General features: G+C 42.1%; 1 protein-coding gene across 2 annotated transcripts in view; it reads left to right on the top strand.

Annotated features, from left to right (window-relative positions):
- The window catches only part of FBXO11 (F-box protein 11), a 140,842-nt gene that overhangs the window by 40,319 nt on the left and 78,529 nt on the right, over positions 1-21,994 (top strand). For both annotated transcript variants that reach the window (XM_089676435.1, XM_089676434.1), the window contains exon 2: positions 16,724-16,848. In XM_089676435.1, the coding sequence (XP_089532561.1) occupies positions 16,724-16,848 (125 nt within the window). The remainder of the gene's footprint in view (positions 1-16,723; positions 16,849-21,994) is intronic.

Here is a 21,994-nt window from a genome sequence, read left to right as displayed (position 1 = left end):
CAATGCTGTGCTAAGTTGCTTTGTGGTGCATTGCAGCTACTTAAAAGCCACATTCATTGTTGGATTGCATTTGGCAATACAGCAAGTACTGAAGCAATATGAAAGTAGAATTTTAGGCAAAACTTTTTTTTTTCTTTTTGGATAGAGCCAGGGAGATTTTTAAGCTCTGTTTATTTTTTGCCATCTGTGTGTCCCATAGGGGAGATTTGCCTTCATGTCCTGTCTATATCCAAAATAGGAAGTGAGAAAACATCCCTGCAAATTATGGGAATTCCTTGGGGACCCCTAGGTCACCAGAACTAGTTCCCCTCTAACTTTTCTTGGGGCAGCCCAAAATTTGGGGTTTTCTTTTAGATTTGCTTTCAATATGTAAACAGTAGAAATAATGAGGGTGAAACTCCCTAATGGGGACACAGCAAAAAAAAAAAAAACAAACAAAAAACTGCCAGGTGCTCTAATCCTCCATTCTATCCAAAACCACCTTTACTTATTACATTACATTGAGTTTATATAGCGCCAAAGGGTTTGCTCAGCGCTGTACAATAGAATACAATACTTATGCTTCATATGTTTGCTTTCAATAGGATAGGTGTCCTTAAATCTATATCCATTTCATCTACTAATGACTTTTTGTAAGTAACACGTACTTCAAAGTGTATGCCAACTTTTTTTTTTTTTTTTTTTCTTCCTGGTTTTGGTTAGGATGGAGAAGAATTGGAATTCGTGTTGTAGTTAAAACTTGCAGGTGTTCCAACACTGCCACTTGAAGTCAAAGCTGGCCATAGATGGAGCGATTTTCTTTCCTGCGACCATAGGATGTGTTAATGGGGGAATCCCTCCTGCGGAGCCATCAGGGTTTATTTACTAAAGCTGGAGTGTGCAAAATCAGGCTCACGTCTGCATAGAAACCAATCAGCTTCCAGGTTTGATTACCAAAGCTTAATTGAACAAGCTGAGGTTAGAAACTGATTGGTTTCTATGTAGACATGAGCCTGATTTTGCATTCTCCAGCTTTAGTAAATATACCCCATTGTGTTCTCCATGCCAGGAAAGGGAGCTCTGGGAGAACACAGTGGTTACTGCTAGCGGCTATATTAGCCGCTAGAATTGCATGTAAAACCCAACAGGTTGGTTCTACCCAAGTTGATCAACTGATCAGCTTGTGTACATTCACCTTGCCCACATATGGTTTGAATCTTGACTAGTCCCTGCTGAACTGGCATAGTTTCAAATGGTCTATGGCCGCCTTAAGGAAAAAAGTTTTGGCTGGGCATACACTTTAATAATTGCAATTGATGTGATCAATATATTAAGCATTGCTTGCAGTAATTTAGCAGTGTATCAACTGACTATGCTCCAACTTTATAAGTGCTTTTAATATAGCACCTGTTTACCTGTCATACTCATAAAGCAAAACTATATGAGAGGTTATTGCGAAATTATAACCATTTACATTTATTTAGCAGAGCAAGCAAATTAACGGTGATTAGAGCAACCATTTGTGTAACTTCTCTGTTGGAAGTTGAGTTGCAAGCTAGTTTGTATGCTTTAATGCCCAACTTCAGGTCTCATTTCACTTTAAATAATTTGATTGGGCCAAGCTGGCCAAACAGATTCTTTCCATTACTAATATATGCACCCCTTGTCATCGCTGTGTTCTGGCTGCAGCACAGGGCCTTTCCGCCCCATTGCCAGAGCAAAATCCTGTCCGGTTGAGCACTACTCAGTCATCCATAGGAAGCTTTGTGTTTTTATGAATGGATACAAGTCTTCCTCTGACTGAGGTAGAGATCATGACATTATCTGCCCACATCTCCATTCAGCCAACCTGCTCACTTCTCCACTTAGCCAAACCCAACTAGAATTTGTTCTGGGGATGACACCACCATGCCGCTGCCAGAGCATAGCGCTGTATATTGTATGTAGCCAATGCTAGGGGCACATATATTAGTAATGGAAAGAGTTTGCTTTGGCTAACTTGCCCCAAAAGAATTATTTACAGTGAAAGGAAACCTGGAGTTAGAACTCAAAAACAGGGCAATGCTTGTTCAGGTGGATAGCCTTGATATTTTACATTTGTGTGTGTGTACAAACACCAGCCACTTGATTAGGTACACTTGCTTGGTAACTCAAATTGCTAATCAGCCAATCACATGGCAGCTACTCAATGCATTTAGACATATAGACGTGGTGTAGACGTCTTGCTGAAATTCCAACTGGCATCAGAATGGGGAGGAAAGGGGATTTAAGTGACTTTGAATGTGGGATGGTTGTTGGCGCCAGATGGACTGGTCTGAGCATTTTAAAAACTGCTGATTTACTGGGATTTTCACACACAACCATCTGTAGTGTTTACAGAGAATGGTCCAAAAAAGAGAAAATATCCAGTGAGCAGCAGTTGTGTGGAAGAAAATGCCTTGTTGATGTCTGAGGAAAATGGGCAGACTGGTTGACGTGACATTCAGATGGTGGGGTCATAATTTGGCTTAAACAACATGAAAACATGGATCCATCCTGCCTTGTATCAACAGTTCAGGCTGCTGGTGGTGGTGTCATGGTGTGGGGGAGATTTTCTTGGCACTAGCAAGGTGTAGCTTTTTATAAAGTGACCAGTGAGCGTGTGTAAGTAGATATATTCTTCCTGGCCCTTCTGAACTACCAAGTGACTTATATTTGGACATACAACTGCAGTGCATCTCTGAATACATGACCTTGCAGCGCTTTCACAGCACTTTACCCATCTTTGTAACTTTTGCTTGTTTGATTTTTCGGTGTTTGTTTTAATCAAAATAGTGTAATTCTGTGATTCTGCACTTATGTTTACTTCAATAGTTGGTTTTATTTGAGAAATTTGTCATCAGACACTGAAAACGATTCTGCGACTTTGCTCAGTGATGTGCGAACTTGGCGCTATATTTCACATTTCAGTGTTTTTGGTTTGATTACATTATTGAATTAAATGTATTATATTTTTTATGATTATATTATAATTTTATAATTTCATGTTTCAAATTTTATCATACCCGGAATGTTTGCTAGACTCTTGTTCGGATAGATTTCAGTGAGTTATTCCTAAGAATTACAGGCCTACAATACAAAAACATATTTCCATTGAAAACAACGTACCGCTTTGAGCACAGAAATACTGACCTAATCAGACCGCTAGGAAGGTTAAAGAGTACTTTGCTGTCATGCCACAGTACACTTCTCTTTTAAAATGTGCGGTGGTTTGCGTCAGAAAATGACATGCCTCGAAATGTTGATCTGACCCACACCCCTAGTGCTTTGTCAAGCAGTATGTTTCCACGGAAGCAACATAGGGGATGGTTGGGAGTATTACTGAGTGCAGTGATGTATTCTTGTTTCTGTAGAAATCTGATTACTGAGTTGCCAGTTAAAAAAAACAAAACAAAAAAACTCTCAAAAACATCCTTCGCTTTACATCTGATGCAAAAAGCTGCTGCATGCGACCTTGGTCATCCGGTTCCTATAGAAGCCATGAACACTGGAGCACTTGTAGCCTGCAGTTGATCCTGCCTCTCTGCAAGTAAGAGGCAGAAATCAATTAGTGTAGGGGGCAGCAGTATGTATGGTCACCTTGAGGGGGAGGTCTGCCGCACTCACATTTGTATGGAAATCTAATCGCTGAGAATTGCCAGGCTACATGCAGCTGCTTCTTCATCACAAGGTGAGCATTTGTGATACTAAGTGCAGAAAGGCCCTGGTGGGAGGATGTGTATTTTTTTTGTGTGAATAATGGTGTTAGCTTGCCAGCATGTAAAACTCCTGGCCACTAGAGCAGCTGAGAGCTTGTTTATATTTTTACTGTAGGCTTCCTGATCACTTCTGTACACTTGAAAATGAGCCCCCCCCTTCACCATGTGTCCTGGGATGACCTTTTTTCCAGGGTGCCTGGAATCATCATGGCAAGTGTCTGGATGGTTAACTTTGTTCACTAATCTCCCCTGGGTAGACTGTACCTTGGAAAAATACTCTGTTCTGAGTTGTCAATTCCCAGATGCTCTGGTGGGGGAAGAAGCTGATAGAGCATAATCCATGATCAGTCAGCTTCAGCAGAGTGACAAGTTAACAGTAGGTGTCTAATAGACCCTGATAACTCCTTGAACCTGTTTCCTGCACTTCGGTATCACATAGGAGGGTTATCGGCCCCATTGTAATAGAGTTAAGTGGGAAAATAAAAGCTAAATGAAATCTGTGGTCACAGGATACACATTCTTTTTATAGTATCAGCATTATATTAGCAATGCAAACAATATTTTTGACCATCCAATATACACTTAAAATTTCTAAGGATTACATATCCCATAGTACCTTGCTGCCTGCAAGCAGTGAAACTCCTCCTCCTCTCAGTACCTCTGTAGTTCATAAATGTGGCACAGCACTGACTACTCACTGGGCATAGTGACTACTGACAATAGAGGTGATCGGGACCAGAATGTCCCCAATCTTTTATCCACTCCCTCATCGTATCACAACTCAATTACTGCAACTCCCTCCTCACTAGCCTGCCTCGCCGCTGGCTTTCCCCGCTTCAGTCGATCCTGAATACGGCTTCCAGACTCATTCACCTTTCCTACCACTCCGTTTCTGCCAATCCCTCCACTGGCTTCCGATTGCGCAACGGATCAAATTCAAAATCCTAACGCTGACGTACAAAGCCGTCCACCATACTGCCCCGAACTACATCACCAACCTAATATCCAAGTACCACCCAGCACGCACACTCCGCTCCTCACAAGACCTCCTTCTCTCTAGTTCCCTGGTCTCCTCCTCCCATGCCCACCTCCAGGACTTCTCCAGGGTGTCACCCATCCTCTGGAACTCCCTGCCCCAACCCATCAGATTATCACCTACTCTCCTCTCCTTTAGGCGCACCCTGAAAACCCATCTCTTCAGGGAAGCCTACCCCACCCCCTGCTAACTTGACCTACCTCCTCCACTCTCCCCACCACTCCATCCCCCACAGCTATCTCCTCCTGTGCCACCATCCCCTCCCTCCTAGATTGTAAGCTCCAAAGAGCAGGGCCCTCAATCCCCTCATGTTTTGCATTGTATTGGTATTGTTCTGTCACATGTTCTGTCCCCCTTTGTAATGTACAGCGCTGAGCGAACTATTGGCGCTTTGTAAATACTGTATAATAATAATAATCTTCTCTATGGTGTAGGAATTCAGTGAAATAAATGTGTGGGGGTCGTCGCAAAGTAATCCTTAAAAACTGCAACAATTTTGGGTGCCTTCGTTTTTTTTTTTCATATATATACTGAGAGCAATCGTCGCTGCGTGCACTATGATTTAAATATTTTTTACTGAAGATATAGCTATGGTAAATTAACTGTTCATATATTGTGTAAGGTAAAAAAACAATTGCAACAATCCTCCCTTTTTTTTTTTTTTTTTTTTTTTTTCTTTCAACTCGGTTAAACTTTTGGGTGTTGGGGCCTAAAATGCACATTCTAACATGTACAAGAAATGGGGGCAAAACAATTCTATGCTAGCAAAAGGATTGAAGTAGAATATACCAAAACAGACGAAGGTGTTCAGTAAAACCTGGCTGGATGTAGTTTGTATATAGAGATTTTGCATTTGCTGTAACTAAAGATATAAATATTCAAATGGTAACTATCCCCGTGCATGTTTAGGCTCTGTGCCTATGTAGCTCCTGGGACTTAATCTGTCGGCAGCATTTCTGTTTTCATTAGCTATTTAGTTGCAAAGATACTCAGATTCAATGTTACAGATTTTTAGTATGTAACATTCTTCAGGCACTTCAAAGATTTTTTATTTCTTTACTTTGTTTCAGTTGTCACCCTTGACAGCTGTAATGTACTCAAAATGTATGTGAACATGCTGAGAGAGAGTTTTGCCAACTTTGCTGCACATAAAGTCTGGGCAAAATAAGAGTACGAAGATCTAGAATATGATACAGATGTATATCTGCTTGACACAATTGACCCCCTCTGCTGTTCAAAAATATCTGCAGCAAAATAAAACATGCCCCTTACCACTTCTTCATAGTGAGTGTTTTTAAAGCTAAACTCTGCCCTGAATTGAAATACTTTGAAGGTAAACAAAGCTATTCATTTAATTGTGAGCAGGTAAAATGAGGACAATGGTTACTCATCGGTGTACCTATTTCACAACTGAACACTATGAATGGATTTGTTTACAAATCTAAATCCATTCATAAATGTTTTTCGTTTCAAAAAGAAATTGTAAATCTAGATAGCAGTTACTAAAAGAAAAAAAAAAGTTTTAACTATTTTTTGTTTTATGTGAAAAAATTAGGAAAAAATAATACATATTTCAAGAGCCATTAGGGCAGTTAGACACGCAACCCCATAGAATGGTCTGCATCCAACCTCTTCCCTTGCCCCCCTCCTTCTTCCTTCTTTTTTTTTTTTTTTTTTTTTTTCTTTCCCCTTTTCTGACCCTTTCCTTCCCCCTTTTTTGTTTGGTTTTAAAATGTAATTTTAGAGCAGATCCCTTTTAATCTGTGTTCTAGTAAATTCTATTATAAAGTGGTCTGTGGTGCTGCTCTGCCGTCTCAGCCGGGGAGTGGGATCTCCCTTCTGGGGGGGGGGGGGGGGGGTTGTCCATCCTTATTATAGAAGGTCTACAGCTGTACCTTAGGAGCAGCACCTAAAGTACTGTTCTCTTATGACTATATATGTAATGCCTACCTTTTGAATGTTGAGTCTTCTTTATAGACTGTAGTCTCTTTACATATCAAAAGTATATTTGACTTTATACTTATACCACTGGGGGGGTGTTAGCAAATTTAGGAAAAACAAAGCTGTTATGTGGTCTTCCATACATGGTTTTTCAAAGGCTAAACGTACCAATGATACATTTTGTGAAAGTGCGGTTGTGCTTTCAAATGTTTTTATCAACTTCTCCTATAAGTAATTTGTGGAAAACGGTGGCAGACCTTTCTTGGGCTGAGCAATGTCTGGCAGTGTGCAGCTTAATAAAGCAGCTAGTAATGTCTGGGCAGTTTGCATGTGTTACTATCATAGGCTTGTTTCTGTTCCATTGTGAATGATGGTATCATCAGTGACTCACCATTTGCTGTAGTGATAGCTTTGTAAGAAAAAAATAGCTTGGTTTCTGTGAAATATGTCCTGTAATTGGCTATCAAGCCCTAGCAAGTTTAAACTTCCACTGCAGAGAGTGCCATGCAGAGGTATTTGTGATGAAGCAGAGCAAGGGCAGACCCTTTATGCTTTGTATATGTTCACACTGCAGACCGGTTTATGGCTTTCAGCTGGGTGCTGTTGGTTTATTGCACAGCTAAACAACCAATTCTGATTTCTGAGTTGTTACTTCTTCTAGCTTGGCTTCCTATATTTATTATTTCTGGACACATGCTGCTGCTAAGATGTGTTTAGATGACTTGACTGTGACTCATTGTGTGAAGTATGCATGTGAAAAGGAGGTAACTGTTACGTCAGTATGTTTTATTGTGGACAGCTATGGGAGAGACTGACTTGCCATTCTGATTCCTCGTGATTTATATCAACAAAATTAGTGTGCAGTCATAAGAAAGTTGGACCGTTTTCGGCATTTCCTGTAGATATTTGAGACCGTTTTTTTGCTGTGTGAAAAACTTGAATATTTATATATAAGCTCTTCTTTTTTTTTTTTTTTTTTTTTTCCTTTTTCCCCAATATTAAACACTACAAGGAGATTTAAATTCTAGTAATACCTGGCTGCTTTTATATAGACTGTGAATACCATTAGTCAGTTTGTTGCTTGAGGTCGCTGCTGGGCCGCCTTCTGTGTTTAAAATTTTGTTGCAAGTATTTTCCTACTTTGCCGCACCAGCTAGCAGTTCCTTGGTGTTACCTGGTGTAAACATCATGTGCACAGATAGTAGTAGATAACTCTGCTGGAAATGTTTTGCTTATGATGCTGTTGTTTCTCCCACTGACCCCTTCATTGTTTCCTAAAGCAAACATAGGGGTTGGAGTAACCTTGGCGTCCAGCAGGGCACATGGGCAGACACATTTGAAAGTGTAGGACAGCAGGGATGCTGAGACAGTAACAGTTTACTGCACTGCCCATTTGAGTATGACCACCTTAAGACCAGGCCTTTTCTAACACTTTTTGTTTACAAGTAAATATCAGTATTTTTTTGCTAGAAAATTACTTAGAGCTCTTAACCATTACATTATTATTTATTATTTGTTTTTTTTTTTTGTTTTTTTTTAGCAGAGGCCCTAGAGAGTAAAATGGTGATCGTACTTTTTTTTTTTTTTGTGTAGCAGTTTTTCAAATGCAATTTTTTTTTTTTTTAGAAAATATACTTGAATTTTAATGCAAAAAACACAATATATAATCCAGTTTTTTGGTAAAATATATTATGCTGAGTAAATAAATATCAAATGTGTCACATTTTAAAATTGCTCACGCTCGTGGAATGGTGGCAAACTATATTTAAATATCTCTATAGGCAACGCTTTCAAAGTTTTGATAGGTTACTAGTTTAGAATTACAAGGAAGGGCTAGAGCTAGAATTATTTCTCTGTAAAGTTCTCTGTAATACCTCGTGTGGTGCGAACTCCGTTAACATATGCACGGGTGACATATGTTTGCCTCTAGTTTTGTTTTTTTGTTAAAACATTTTATTTTTACACTGTACCTTTTTTTTTCATTCGCTTTTATTGCTATCACAAGAAATGTAAACCTCCCTTGTGATAGCAATAAAGCATGGCAGGTCCTCTTTTATGGAGACCTCTGGGGCCTAGAAGACCCCAGATCTCTCCTCTACCCTTGAAAGCATGAGATTTAAAAAATAAAAATCTCGTGCTTTCCAGAAAAAAGAAAGTAGCTCTGTTTACATTTTTCCAAACCGGAAGCGACGAAAGGCTTGTCTATTCCGGTCTCCTAGACCATAGAGAAGATTGGGGACATTCTGGTCCCCGATCACCTCTATTATCATTAGTTGTAACCAGCAGATCAGATCCTGGGCACCCTGGATGGAAGAAAGAGCCCGGTAAAGAAGAAAAGCACACCAGAGAGCGATGGGGGGGGGGGGGGGGTCAACCCCTCCCACTGTTGTCTAAAAGCGATCCAGTGACTAACCAGCTGTTTGGATCTGCTTTTAGCAGAAAGGGAATCCGCTGATGGAAAAAAAAAATACTGGGGTTATGGTGGACAGCTGCAGCCGTGGCCCCGCTAAACCACTTCAAAACCGCAGCCATGGCCCCGCTAAACCACTTCAAAACCGCAGCCATGGCCCCGCTAAACCACTTCAAAACCGCAACTTATACATATGTATTGTAATCTTGACATGGAAGAGAGCAAAGGTTTACCGCACTACCCACTTGAATAGCGAGTAGTAAGTTGCCTTTACAGGGTGCTGACAGGTTCACATTAGGGTAACCGTATTCTACAGATCTACTTATGTTTGGTTTTTCTTAATCCTGTCTTCCATAGTAAGAATAGATCTGTGTCCTATTGAGATGGGCCTTCATGAACCGGGTTTTTGATCAGCGTCCTTAAGTAACATTGAATTGTAGAATTGTGAGTTCTTCTGTACATATGATAGTGGATGGGAGTGATTACAGCTGGTCATTGTGAAGAGTCTGGGAGGCAACACACATCAGATGGTAATCACTCATTTGACAGTGATCAAGTAGGTAAGGTTATTGTTCTATAAACATTTTTTGTCAAAGTGTATTTGTCTGACTCTGTCACTGAAAATTGTTGTGAAAAAATATCTTTACATATTACTGGTTATGGTGTCCGAATAAACGTATGATCTTGTAAGTCTGGATTTTTTTTTTTCCTGTAACGATATAGTTCCTAGCAATTGGTGATGGGTTAAAATGGCAGGCTGAAGGTTAATAACCTGGCATGGCCATGAGCTTGTGTCATTCTGCAGCGAGTGATGGAATCTTGCTGCAGCACAGCAGTCTTGTATCTTTTACCTCCAGCTCCACGCTTTGTCTTTTCTCATTCTTATTTTTCATGTAGTGTCATTTTCTTGTACTGTCAGCTTCATCAACAGCATCAACAACCTTGAAGCTGAGCTTATTTATTGCACTGTTAAGCAGTGCTTTTAGAATAAACAGCAGCAGGTTTTGTCTGAGCTGTCACAGGAATCATGGCTTCTGCTGCAGTTGGGATTATTTGAGGTAACCCAGAGATAAAGGACTGGCTGTTGCATAGAGACATTTACAGCAGTTAGGATTCCTTTATTTTTATTTTTACTTTCCGTGGTGGGTATGACATGTCTGTTGGCATTTTTTTGTACACATGTATGTTGAGGACAGTGGGGAATATTGTCATAATGTTACCGGGTGTGGTCCACCTTTTTTGTGTTTCCAGTTCACATTTCAAGGGTGTATGCTTGATTTTGAGCACTGCTGAGTTTTGTAGGAGTCTGTTAGCTAGGCAGGTAAACCTGTTCCTCCTCCTCCTGCTGTGTGTAGATAGTCAGGGCTGGACCAGTCCTAGAAGACGGGTATCCAGTATGTCTGAAATACCGTATTTATTTATTTTACATACTACATGGAATACCTCATCTAAGAGCTATTTGCACTTGAAGTGTGCACATAGAAGACAACAACATTGTGTCCTGCCTCCCTGTTAGAAACTTCAGGATCTAGCCAGCTGCTAGCACTCTATACTCTCTATAAGCTCTCCATACACTAGTAGAATTTTTATTCATTTTTTAATTTTTTTTTAAGAATGTTCCTTTTACACTCTAATCATTAGTGGGTCGAATCGATGTTCATTTTCAGCTGCACTGATTTGAAGATTTAGAGGTGCAGGATGGAAAATTTTTCAAGAATGACTTTCAAACAGCGAATGTGGTTTTGTTCCAAAATAGAGTGCACTGCATGTATATGTATGTGTAAAATATATACTTTTTTTTTTTAACAAATGTTCGTTTGAAATCTACTAATGTACAGGGGTCAGAAAACAAAATGGAAACACTACATGATTAGCAGCTGTGAAAGTGATAACATGTTTCGCATTGAAAGCGAAAGTGATGTAATGTGATGAGACACCTAGCTAACAGGTGGGAAGCCTCACTTTCGTCATTCGATGTGTGCGCTGCTAGTAATACGGAGTCATGTCAGAGCTTACTGAGCTTCAAAGAGGGCAAATTGTTGGTGCCGCTTAGCTGGTGCCTCTGTGACTGATTTGCCGTGTCACGAGGTACAGTATCGAAGGTTATGACCGCATATACAGTTTCCGGAAAACATTCTCTGATGAGCACAAACGCGGTCAACATGGTCAATTGACTGAAAGAAACAAAAAGGTCATTGCGCAGGCTTGTGATCCGGAATAAGAAAACAACTGCTGCCAAAGTGACTGCAGAGCTCAATCTCAGTCCTGTGAAGATTGAGTCCTATGAAGGCTGAGATTGAGCTCTGCACTCTTGCAGCAGTTGTTTTCTTATTCCGGGTCACAATCCTGCACAGTGTCCTTTTTTGTGTCTTTCAGTCAGTTGACCATGTCGACCGCGTCTATGTTTATCAGAGGACGTTTTCCGGGAATCTGTATATGCCGTCATAACCTTTGGTACTGTACTTTGCGACACTGCAAGTAAATTGTCAACTTCAGTCACAGAGGCACCAGCTAAGCGGCACCAACAATTTGCCCTCTTTGAAGCTCAGTAAGCTCTGACATGACTCCTTATTACTAGCAGCGCACGCAGTGAATGATGAAAGTGAGGTTTCCCAACTATTAGCTAAGTGTCTCATCACACAGCGGAAGCAAAAGAATGTTACATCACTTCCGCTTTCAATACAGAACACGGCTTTCACACCTGCAAATTATGTGTCTCCTTTTTTTGTTTGTTTAACCTCTACAGAGGTGTGGAAATTTCTTTAAAAACTACCAGGGGCTAAATTTGGGGTCTCAATCTATTTGTCCCTCTTGACCATCTACTTGTCCTGCTTAAAAAAAAAAAATGCCAGAATGGAAAATATGAAGGGTTGATGGTGGTTGTGTTTTTTTTTTTTTTTTTTTTACATTTTTTTTTTACATTTTTTTTTTAATTAGGCAGCGGTGATTTTAGGACTACCTGGGGCTTTTAAAAACGAAAGGGGCTTTATGATGACTTTAATTTTTATTTTTTGCTATAAAATTTCTTAGGACACCCAAAAAAATAAATGTATTAATATTATACAGGATTTATATAGTGCCAACAGTTTACACAGCGCTATACAACATAAGGCAAACCGATGCAAAAAACCCCCCACAATACATAGCCCAATTTTTTTGTAAAATATAAAAGATGATGTTATGCCGAGTAAATGGATTCCAAACTTGTAATGCTCTAAAATTGCGCATGCCCATGCAATGGTAACAAACGGCGTACATTGTACTTTTTATGGTGGAAGTGATTGCTGGTGAATCAGGTGTCCTGATGGGATGGGACAGCTAGTGGAAGGTGGTGAGATGTCCCCTCCTGCTGCCTGTAAAAAATAATCCAGCGGCTAGTTAGCCACTCAGCCTGCTTTTCCAAATGGGGTGGGGGGGGGGTCACAGGGGATGTATGGGAGGGGGGTTAGGGACAGTATAGACAGTGTGCTCTTGGATTATATGATGAAAGATATTGGTGGGATCTCTGTTCCCTGTATGGTGGTCTGCCCCGGAGTACTGGGCTTCCCCCATAAAGGGTGAGGGCCAGTATAGACTGTGTGCTCTCAGTAGATTATATGAGGGAAGATTTTGGTGGGATCTCTGTTCCCTGTATGGTGGTCTGCGCCTGAAAGTCAACCCCCCCCCCCCGACTAACAAATGATCTCTAGAAGCACCATGCACCCAGGTATATAGTACATATAAAACGGAATACAACTCTGAGCATCTGCACTGGCAACCTATGTTACAGAAGGTTGCGGGCCCTGAGAGGCAGGGGGCGCACTACCTGCGGTGAAATGCCAGGAGAGGGAGAAGCTATGGGACATGCCGCACACCGGAGTGGAATGGAAGTGAACCATACTGTAAAGCAGGCCACGGGCCTGGGAGGGGGTGGCGAAATGCCCAGCAGTGACATGCCAGGGAGGGAGAGGAGCTCTGAGGATAGGCCCACCTGCAATTTGGAATTGGATGGGACCAGACTTCTCTGTACAGCAGGCTGAAGGCCCGGAGAGGGGAGCACACTGTCTGGCAGTGACTTCCGGGGAGGGGGTGTGGAGCTTCGGAGAGAGTCCGGGGACAGGCCACATGCTGCATTGGGATGGGACAGCCCGCGGCGGGAGAGGGCTCCCCTTTAGAGACGACCACTGGCTCTAAGCCCTGCTGCTTGCCTGCAGCAGGGCTACATGTAAAAGAAAAAAACCCTGTTGCCCGGAACTACATGTCCCGGATGTCGGGTGATAGGAATCGCACATCCCTGCATTGTATAGCAAGCATAAGGCTACCCATACACCTATAGATTTCTCCAACCCTTTCCTTTTGGCTATTGAGTTCTGATGGCTGGCACCTGCTGCTGTCGAAATACTTGGTACCTGCATCTCATTGGATGCAGTCACTGTTTGGCTGACCGTATTCCAGCTGGCAGACGGGGCCAAGAGTGGCTCGAGTTTTGTTAACCACTTGCCCTCCAAAGGATTTACCCCCCCCCCCCTCCTGACCAGGCCATTTTTTGCGATACGGCGCTGCTTTACTCCAACTGACAATTGCGCGGTCATGCAACTCTGCACCCAAATTAAATATATGTCCTTCCCCCCCACAAATTGAGCTTTTTTTCCATGGTATTTGACACGGGGGGGGACTAACTGCCACTGACATCCCCACTGACACACTAGTACAGTGATTAGTGCTAATAAAAAGCACCAACACTGTACTGACACTGGGCAGCAAGGACGTAACATCTGGGGCAATCAAAGGGTTAACTGTGTGCTCTTCTAATATTTTGTCTGTGTGCGGTTTACTGTGTAAGCACGTTGCTTTGTATTGCATATAAAGCAGGGGAGAGATCTGTTTTGTTTACATACTATTCCTCGCGGATCGCTGGGTGCCGGTTGGGGATCTCCGGGACGGGACCCAGTGATTGACAGCTGTAGCTGCTAATGGCGGCGCGGGTAGGACCCGGAAATAGAAAATTGTGTGTGTGATTTTAAGCGGCCCTGTAGCAGTACTACTGAAATAGGGTGGTCAGGAAGCGGTTAACTTCTGAAGACTTAACACAGGTGGACTGAACAGTCTATATGTTAATGGTAAAGCCTGGTTCACGCTGGTGCTGCTCTGCGATCCGTGTTTGCATGGGCACAGCATTCATTCACTTGAATGGACTGCTGTGCCTGCGTCTCATGCAGGAAAAAGGTTCCTGCATCATTTTTGAAACACCGTGGCCAGGAAATCACATGGTGCTTTTACACCATGTGATTTTCTGGCGGTTCCAACACCTGCAAACACACTGCATTTTAGATGTGTGGGGGTGTCATTAGGAATGAATGGCATCCTCACGCATTTATAAAGGGCGGTGGGTGGTTGCGGGTATCTCACCTGTTTCTGCACCCCCAACCACCCTCTATAGTGTGAATCTTGAGTAAGGGTTATGTTCTGAAAGAGCCAATTGGTAAATCACAGAACCCATGTGTCTACACATTTTTTTGGGATGGATGCTTTTTGGTAAGCTATGTGGAAAAGAGCATTTAATTGCTGATGAATCTAAACCAGACACAACATTGGCTACCATGAAGCAATGACAGCTTTCATTGGTTTGAACTTCTGCTGTGAATGAGAGAAATGAGAGGAAAAAATAACACAACCTTGTGATACAGAAAGTGGCCTTCCACAAGGGATGATTTATTCTGAGTGATTGGCAGGCTGCAACAGCTTAATAGCACATGAAAGATGCCCTCTGCTGCTGTAAAAACCGTGGCGTAGATTTATTTACAAACATTAAAGTTTTTACCAGCAGAATATACAAATGCTGGTTTGAGGAATAAAAGACCTTTATGTCCCCTTTTATCAAAGTGCAAAAAAGCCTTGCCAATTTCAACTGTTTATAAATTGCCCCAGTGCAAGGCTATTGGTAGTCCCAAATTAAAAAAAATTTTGATTTTTAATATGTACCATGCAAGTATTTTTATAATTGAAGCTTAAAGGAAACTTTTGTTTTAATAATTCTTAATACTCTGTGCCCATTCTGAAGAAAGGGAGGTAGATACATTGATGATCAGTGGTGCGAAGGATAGCAAGGATGTTAAGGTGGGGCAAAGGTATGACACCTGACCAGGGGGGGAGTGACAACTCATGGGGCCCCTGTGTCCTTGCCCAAACTCAAAAAAGCCTATGAAAAAGGTACCAGGGGCATCTCATGGGGCCCCCTACTGACCTCGGGCAGTGCCCGAGTTTCCAAATGGTCAGTCCGCCCCTGCACCTGACAAGCAGGCCCTGGGGGCAGCGTTAGGACCAAGCATCAACTTTGGGGTCATGTCTAATTTACTAACCACTAAGTGCAACTTGGTTATCACTGATGGCAATCTAATTGGACAGTAGGCCGGGGGGAGCCAGGATTTCCTGGAGCTGCATTTTCTCTGTCGTAGCCATGTTGACCACAAGAATGTTTTTTATATATTGGTAGGCTGTGATTGTGATAATCTTAATATAAATCTCATCAATGTGCATAAATGTTCTCTGTACAATTATGTGCATACATTTTCTTTATTTTATTTATATATATATATTATTATTTGTGTGTGTGTGTATGTATGTGTGTGTGTGTGTGTATATATGTATGTATATATATATATTTTTTTTTTTTTTGTAGCTTGCATTGGTCCTGTTTTGATTAGATCTAATCCTTTGTAGCTCATATCCAGAGGGTAGCTGGGATTGCAGAAATTTGCTGTAGTAGTCTGTACTACATACAGTCAGTGTTTTGGTCTTTTCCGAATGCTGCTCAAGCAACTTGCCGTCTGTAGACTTGAAAGATATTCCCTGAATGGAGGAGGTACTGAGTGAACAACACCCTATTTTTCTTTTTTCAAAGAATACAAGGTGTTCTCTTATTTGATGAAGCAGAGATAGTGACATCATCCACCCTTCTTCTACTCCTCATTCAAGGAAAGAACAGCTTGTATTCATTTGAAAAATAAAATACAAGACATTCTTGGAATGGAAAAAATGCTGTGCAAGTGACCACCTGTCTTCAGTATACAAGAGGGCAAGTCACTGTTCAGTAAAGGTGATCTGGGTGGCTGTAGCACGGACTATCACTTTTACTGCACTTGGAAGTGCCCAGACGCCCCTCTTTATCATCCTTATTGTGATTGCAATAAAGTTAAACAAAAAAAAAGTTAAAATTTAAATTAAAAAATGTAAAATTTAAAAAAAATTATTTTTTATGAGCAACCCTGTTACCCTGTGCACCTGTTTAAATACAAACAGGCATAGAATGTGCATGTGTATATAAACATTGAGTGAGAGAATGTGAGCAGAAATTTTAGGGCCATCATTAATGGTATAGTTAACCCTAAATTGATCTGATTGGTCTTGTCTGTTGACCATGTCTCTATTTTTATTTTTTTTCTGGAGGTGGGGAGACAGATCTTGCTACTGAGAAATTGTGAATCTCTTGCCATTACGTTAACCACAGAAACCTAAAAATTGTGGATGGGGTTGGGTCTTTAAAAAGGAATAAAATGTAACACCTTTATGATCATTAAAGTTTTTACCTGCTGAAGCTTTGATGTTGTATAAAATTGCTAACCTGTCTCCCTTCCTGTGCAGATGAAGTGCCTGCAGACATGGTTGCAGAAGAATCAGGTCCTGGTGCACAGAATAGTCCATATCAACTTCGCAGAAAAACTCTTATCCCTAAAAGAACCGCTTGTCCAGCAAAGAGCAGTATGGAGGTAAGAGAAGAAACTATTTACATTCTATTTTTATGTTGTTGTTTTTGGTTTAGAGGATTTTCTGATCTGCATGATCACAAGGATCTTTTTCTTGCAGATTTGAATAGAATGTTATAGAGCTGTATGACACTGTTTAGAAAATAAGAATTACCGTATTTTTCGCTCCATAAGACGCACCTGACCATAAGACGCACCTTGGTTTTAGAGGCAAAAAACAAGAAAAAAAAATATTCTGAACCAATGGACTGACACAGTACAGGGGATGACCAGAGACTGCGGACACAATACAGGAGATGACCAGAGACTGCGGACACAGTGCAGGAGATGACCAGAGACTGCGGACACAGTGCAGGAGATGACCAGAGACTGCGGACACAGTGCAGGAGATGACCAGAGACTGCGGACACAGTGCAGGAGATGACCAGAGACTGCGGACACAGTGCAGGAGATGACCAGAGACTGCGGACACAGTGCAGGAGATGACCAGAGACTGCGGACACAGTGCAGGAGATGACCAGAGACTGCGGACACAGTGCAGGAGATGACCAGAGACTGCGGACACAGTGCAGGAGATGACCAGAGACTGCGGACACAGTGCAGGAGATGACCAGAGACTGCGGACACAGTGCAGGAGATGACCAGAGACTGCGGACACAGTGCAGGAGATGACCAGAGACTGCGGACACAGTGCAGGAGATGACCAGAGACTGCGGACACAGTGCAGGAGATGACCAGAGACTGCGGACACAGTGCAGGAGATGACCAGAGACTGCGGACACAGTGCAGGAGATGACCAGAGACTGCGGACACAGTGCAGGAGATGACCAGAGACTGCGGACACAGTGCAGGAGATGACCAGAGACTGCGGACACAGTGCAGGAGATGACCAGAGACTGCGGACACAGTGCAGGAGATGACCAGAGACTGCGGACACAGTGCAGGAGATGACCAGAGACTGCGGACACAGTGCAGGAGATGACCAGAGACTGCGGACACAGTGCAGGGGATGACCAGAGACTGCGGACACAGTGCAGGGGATGACCAGAGACTGCGGACACAGTGCAGGGGATGACCAGAGACTGCGGACAGTGCAGGGGATGACCAGAGACTGCTGACCTTTGGGGAGGGAGGGGGAGCGGGTACCTGAATTTGACAGGTACCCGCTCCCACTTCTGTGGAGTTGTCCTTCCCTCTTCTTCCCGGGCCGGCTTCTGTGACAGCTGGGTGCCCACTGCGCATGTGCGAGAAGCGCTGCGCTTTGTGAATGGCCCGGCGCCTTCTGGGACCTGTCATGTGTCCCAGAAGACACCGGATCATTCACAAAGCGCAGCACATGCGCAGTGGGCACCCGGCTGTCACAGAAGCCAGCGCGGGAAGACTGTGCAGCGCTGGAGCGAGGAACAGGTAAGGTCCTGCAGGAGAGAACAGCTGAGCGGCCGGCCCGGTATTCTGACATGGTGGTGGCAGAAATACCGGACCGGCCGCTTTATATTCGCTCCATAAGACGCACTGACATTTCCCCCCCTTTTTTGGGGGGAAAAAAGTGCGTCTTATGGAGTGAAAAATACGGTAAAGGACATTTTAAAGTGGTTATAAAGGCTGGGTGTTTTTTATCTTGATGAATTTCCTGATTTAAGGTGAAAAAGCCCCACTATTTCCTAAGCCCACTTTCCAAACACTCACCTGAGCCTGTCAGGGATCCAGCACTGTGCCCCGCTGCAGTATTCTCTACCCTTACGTCCTCTTCTCACAGGGACTAAGGCAGCAGCCATTGGTTACTATTGCTGTCAAAGGCTGTGAGGAGGGAGCAAGGGGGGGGTGGGGCTGAGCAGCGCTGTGTGTCTATGGACACGGGTAGTGTGGCTCAGGAGCTAGCCTGCAGGTGTGCCTCCATGGCAAGTAGCTTGCTGTGGTGGCACACAGAAGAGGAGGAGCCTGGAGTAATAACACGTTTGTTATTTTAATAAGAAATTCTTAGCTTTACAGTCACTTTAAGAAAAATGGTAATTTAGCCTGCTCTTGTAAGTGGTGGTTTTACCTCTACTAACCTGGTCCGCATTATATTACATTAGATGGAATAGGCCCAGATGTTATCTAATTGATATCTTTTGTACACCTCAATGTCTTTTAATTTTTTTTTTTTCCTTTTGGGTCACATGACTGTTAACAATTAAATTTCAGTGCTTTCCTTCCCTTCTGAGGGCAGTAATTTCCCTTAAGGCTAAGGTAGGAGGGAAGGAGCTGTATTAGTATTTATATCCTCTTAGGTTGCATCAGCGTGAGCTGTATTTCTGCCTGTGCTCCGACAACACTCTGTTCAGGAACAATTACAGCATGTGTGTACTATGAGGGGAAGTGTCCAAAGAGGATATAAAGCCCTGTTGTATGCCCTGCAGAGGAAATGAGGACTTATTCATGGGAACAGTAGGATCAACATGTAATAAGTATACATTATACAAGGCTGTGAAAATAGCACACACATGGTCAATGAGCATGTTTTTGTGGAAACCTTCAAAGGACAGTTTGCTATGCTTTAAAAAGTTAATTCGCCTTCACAATAGATGTGATATACTTGGACAGAGGGGTGACGGTGGACACGGTATACTTGGATTATACTAAAGTATTTGACACAGTTCCCTGCACACTGCTAATGTGTAAGGTAAAGTCTACAGGCTTGGAAAACTCTGTATGTAAATGGGTAGAAAACTGGCTAAAAGATCGTATTCAGAGAGTAGTGGTTAATGATTCATTCTCTGAATGGTCTAGGGTTGTCAGTGGTGTAGCCCAAGGTTCAGTGTTGGGACCCTTTTTAATATATTTATAAACAATATAGGTTCTGGGATTATAAATCCCATTTCAGTCTTTGCAGATGACTCCAAGCTGTGCAGTGGAATAACGTCCTTACAGGATGTCTCCAATTTACAAGCCGACCTCAATGCTCTGTTTAATTGGGCAACTATTTGGCAAATGAGGTTTAATGTTGATAAATGTAAGGTTCTGCACTTAGGGACTAAGAATATGCATGCATCATACATACTGGGGGGGTACAACTGGGGGGATCAATGGTGGAGAAGGATCTGGGGGTTCTGGTAGATCACAAGCTTAATAATTACATGCAATGCCAAGCTGCTGTTTCTAAAGCGAGCAAAATCCTCTCTTGTATTTAAAAGAGGTATAGACTCCAGAGAGAGAGAGATCATATTACCCGGTACAAATCATTAGTAAGACCTCATCTGGAATATGCAGTTCAGTTTTGGGCACCAATTCACAAAAAGAAAATTGGGGAACTGGAGAAAGTGCAGAGAAGGGCAACCAAACTGATAAGAGGCATGGAGGAGCTCAGCTATGAGGAAAAATTAGAGAAACTGAATTTATTATCTCACGAGAAGAGGAGATTAAGGGGGGGATATGATCTCCATGTATGATGCATAAGGGGGGATATGATCTCCATGTATAATACATAAGGGGGGATATGGTCTCCATGTATAATACATAAGGGGGGATATGGTCTCCATGTATAATACATAAGGGGGATATGATCTCCATGTATAATACATAAGGGGGGATATGATCTCCATGTATAATACATAAGGGGGGATATGATCTCCATGTATAATACATAAGGGGGATATGATCACCATGTATAATACATAAGGGGGGATATGATCACCATGTATAATACTTAAGGGGGGATATGATCACCATGTATAATACATAAGGGGGGATATGATCTCCATGTATAATACATAAGGGGGGATATGATCTCCATGTATAATACATAAGGGGGGATATGATCTCCATGTATAATACATAAGGGGGGATATGATCAACATGTATAATACATCAATGGTTTATATAGTGAACTCGGTGTAGAGTTATTCACCCTGAGGTCATCACAGAGGACAAGGGGGTATTCTTTATGTCTGGAGGAAAAGAAATTTAATTTCCAAACACGGAAAGGTTTCTTCACAGTAAGAGCTGTGAAAATGTGGAATAGACTTCCTCAAGAGTTGGTTCTGGCCAGCTCAGTGGATTGCTGTAAGAAAGGCGTAGATTCTTTCTTGGATACACAGAATATAACTGGATATAACATTTATAGGTAAAGATGATCCAGGGAATATCTGATTGCCTCTCGGGGGATCAGGACAGAATTTTTTCCCTTGCGGGAGCAAATTGGATCATACTTTTTGCTGGGTTTTTTGCCTTCCTCTGGATCAACTGTAGGTGTGGGATTATAACTTTTTTTTTTTTTTTTTTAATGGACTGGATGGACTTTTGTCTTTTTTCAGCCAGACTAACTATGTAACAATAAACTTGCTCATGCATTCCAGCCTCCAAAATACATTAAAAAAAAAATAACACTGTTCAGGTTTTTAAAGAGAAAATTCTTTTTAATGTCATACCTGTCCACTGGGTGTGGCATCTCCCAAGTCTGTCTGAAAATCTGAGGTAGGCGCATGTTGTACGACATGTTTCGCCCCGCCCACCGGGGCTTGGAGTAACAGAGGTGAAAAGGAAAGCGTGCGCACGTCTCATGTGCAGCTTTTAAATGCGCCTAGATAGAAGTTTTTAAGACATTTTACAGGTATGACATTAAAATGAAGTCTCTCAAAACCTGGACAATGTTTCCTCATGTACTGGGGATGCTGGAAATCACATGCATATATTATATAAAGATAAACTAAACCTTTATCAGCTGTTTTCTGTTTCCATACATTTTTCTTAATAGAGCTTTAAATAACCAAACTACAGAAACTTAGATAAACTTCAAACATTTGGGAGTATACATCTTTACATTGGGTACAAAATACAAATCTAGGCACCAGTGCAACGAGGTGTCGTGCATCATGAGATTCTAAATAGGGATAGCATTTAGCCGATACAGGGGACTGTGTGTACTTCAGATTTGAAGGGGCGGCAGAGAAAGGCAGGACAGGAGCAGTGTATATGACTGCCTGTCACTATATGTCAGTGCCGGTTTTTAAATGTAATTACCGGCTTTTTTTTTTTTCTTCACTATAGCTCACAGAATGAGCTGTCAATTTCCCCCCAGCTAAGAGAAACACAGTTTCCTTTCTGTTTCTTTCCCCAAGCTAAAAGAAACAAAGTTTCCTATAGCTCTGGGGAAAGTGACAGCTCATTGAGC

The sequence above is a fragment of the Staurois parvus genome, unplaced genomic scaffold (assembly GCF_062004578.1).
Source record: "Staurois parvus isolate SC_StPar_1 unplaced genomic scaffold, SC_StPar_1.0 ptg000169l, whole genome shotgun sequence".
NCBI classification, from domain to species: domain Eukaryota; kingdom Metazoa; phylum Chordata; class Amphibia; order Anura; family Ranidae; genus Staurois; species Staurois parvus.
The sequence above is the reverse complement of the archived record's forward strand: the minus strand, read 5'-3'. Positions and strand labels throughout refer to the sequence as shown.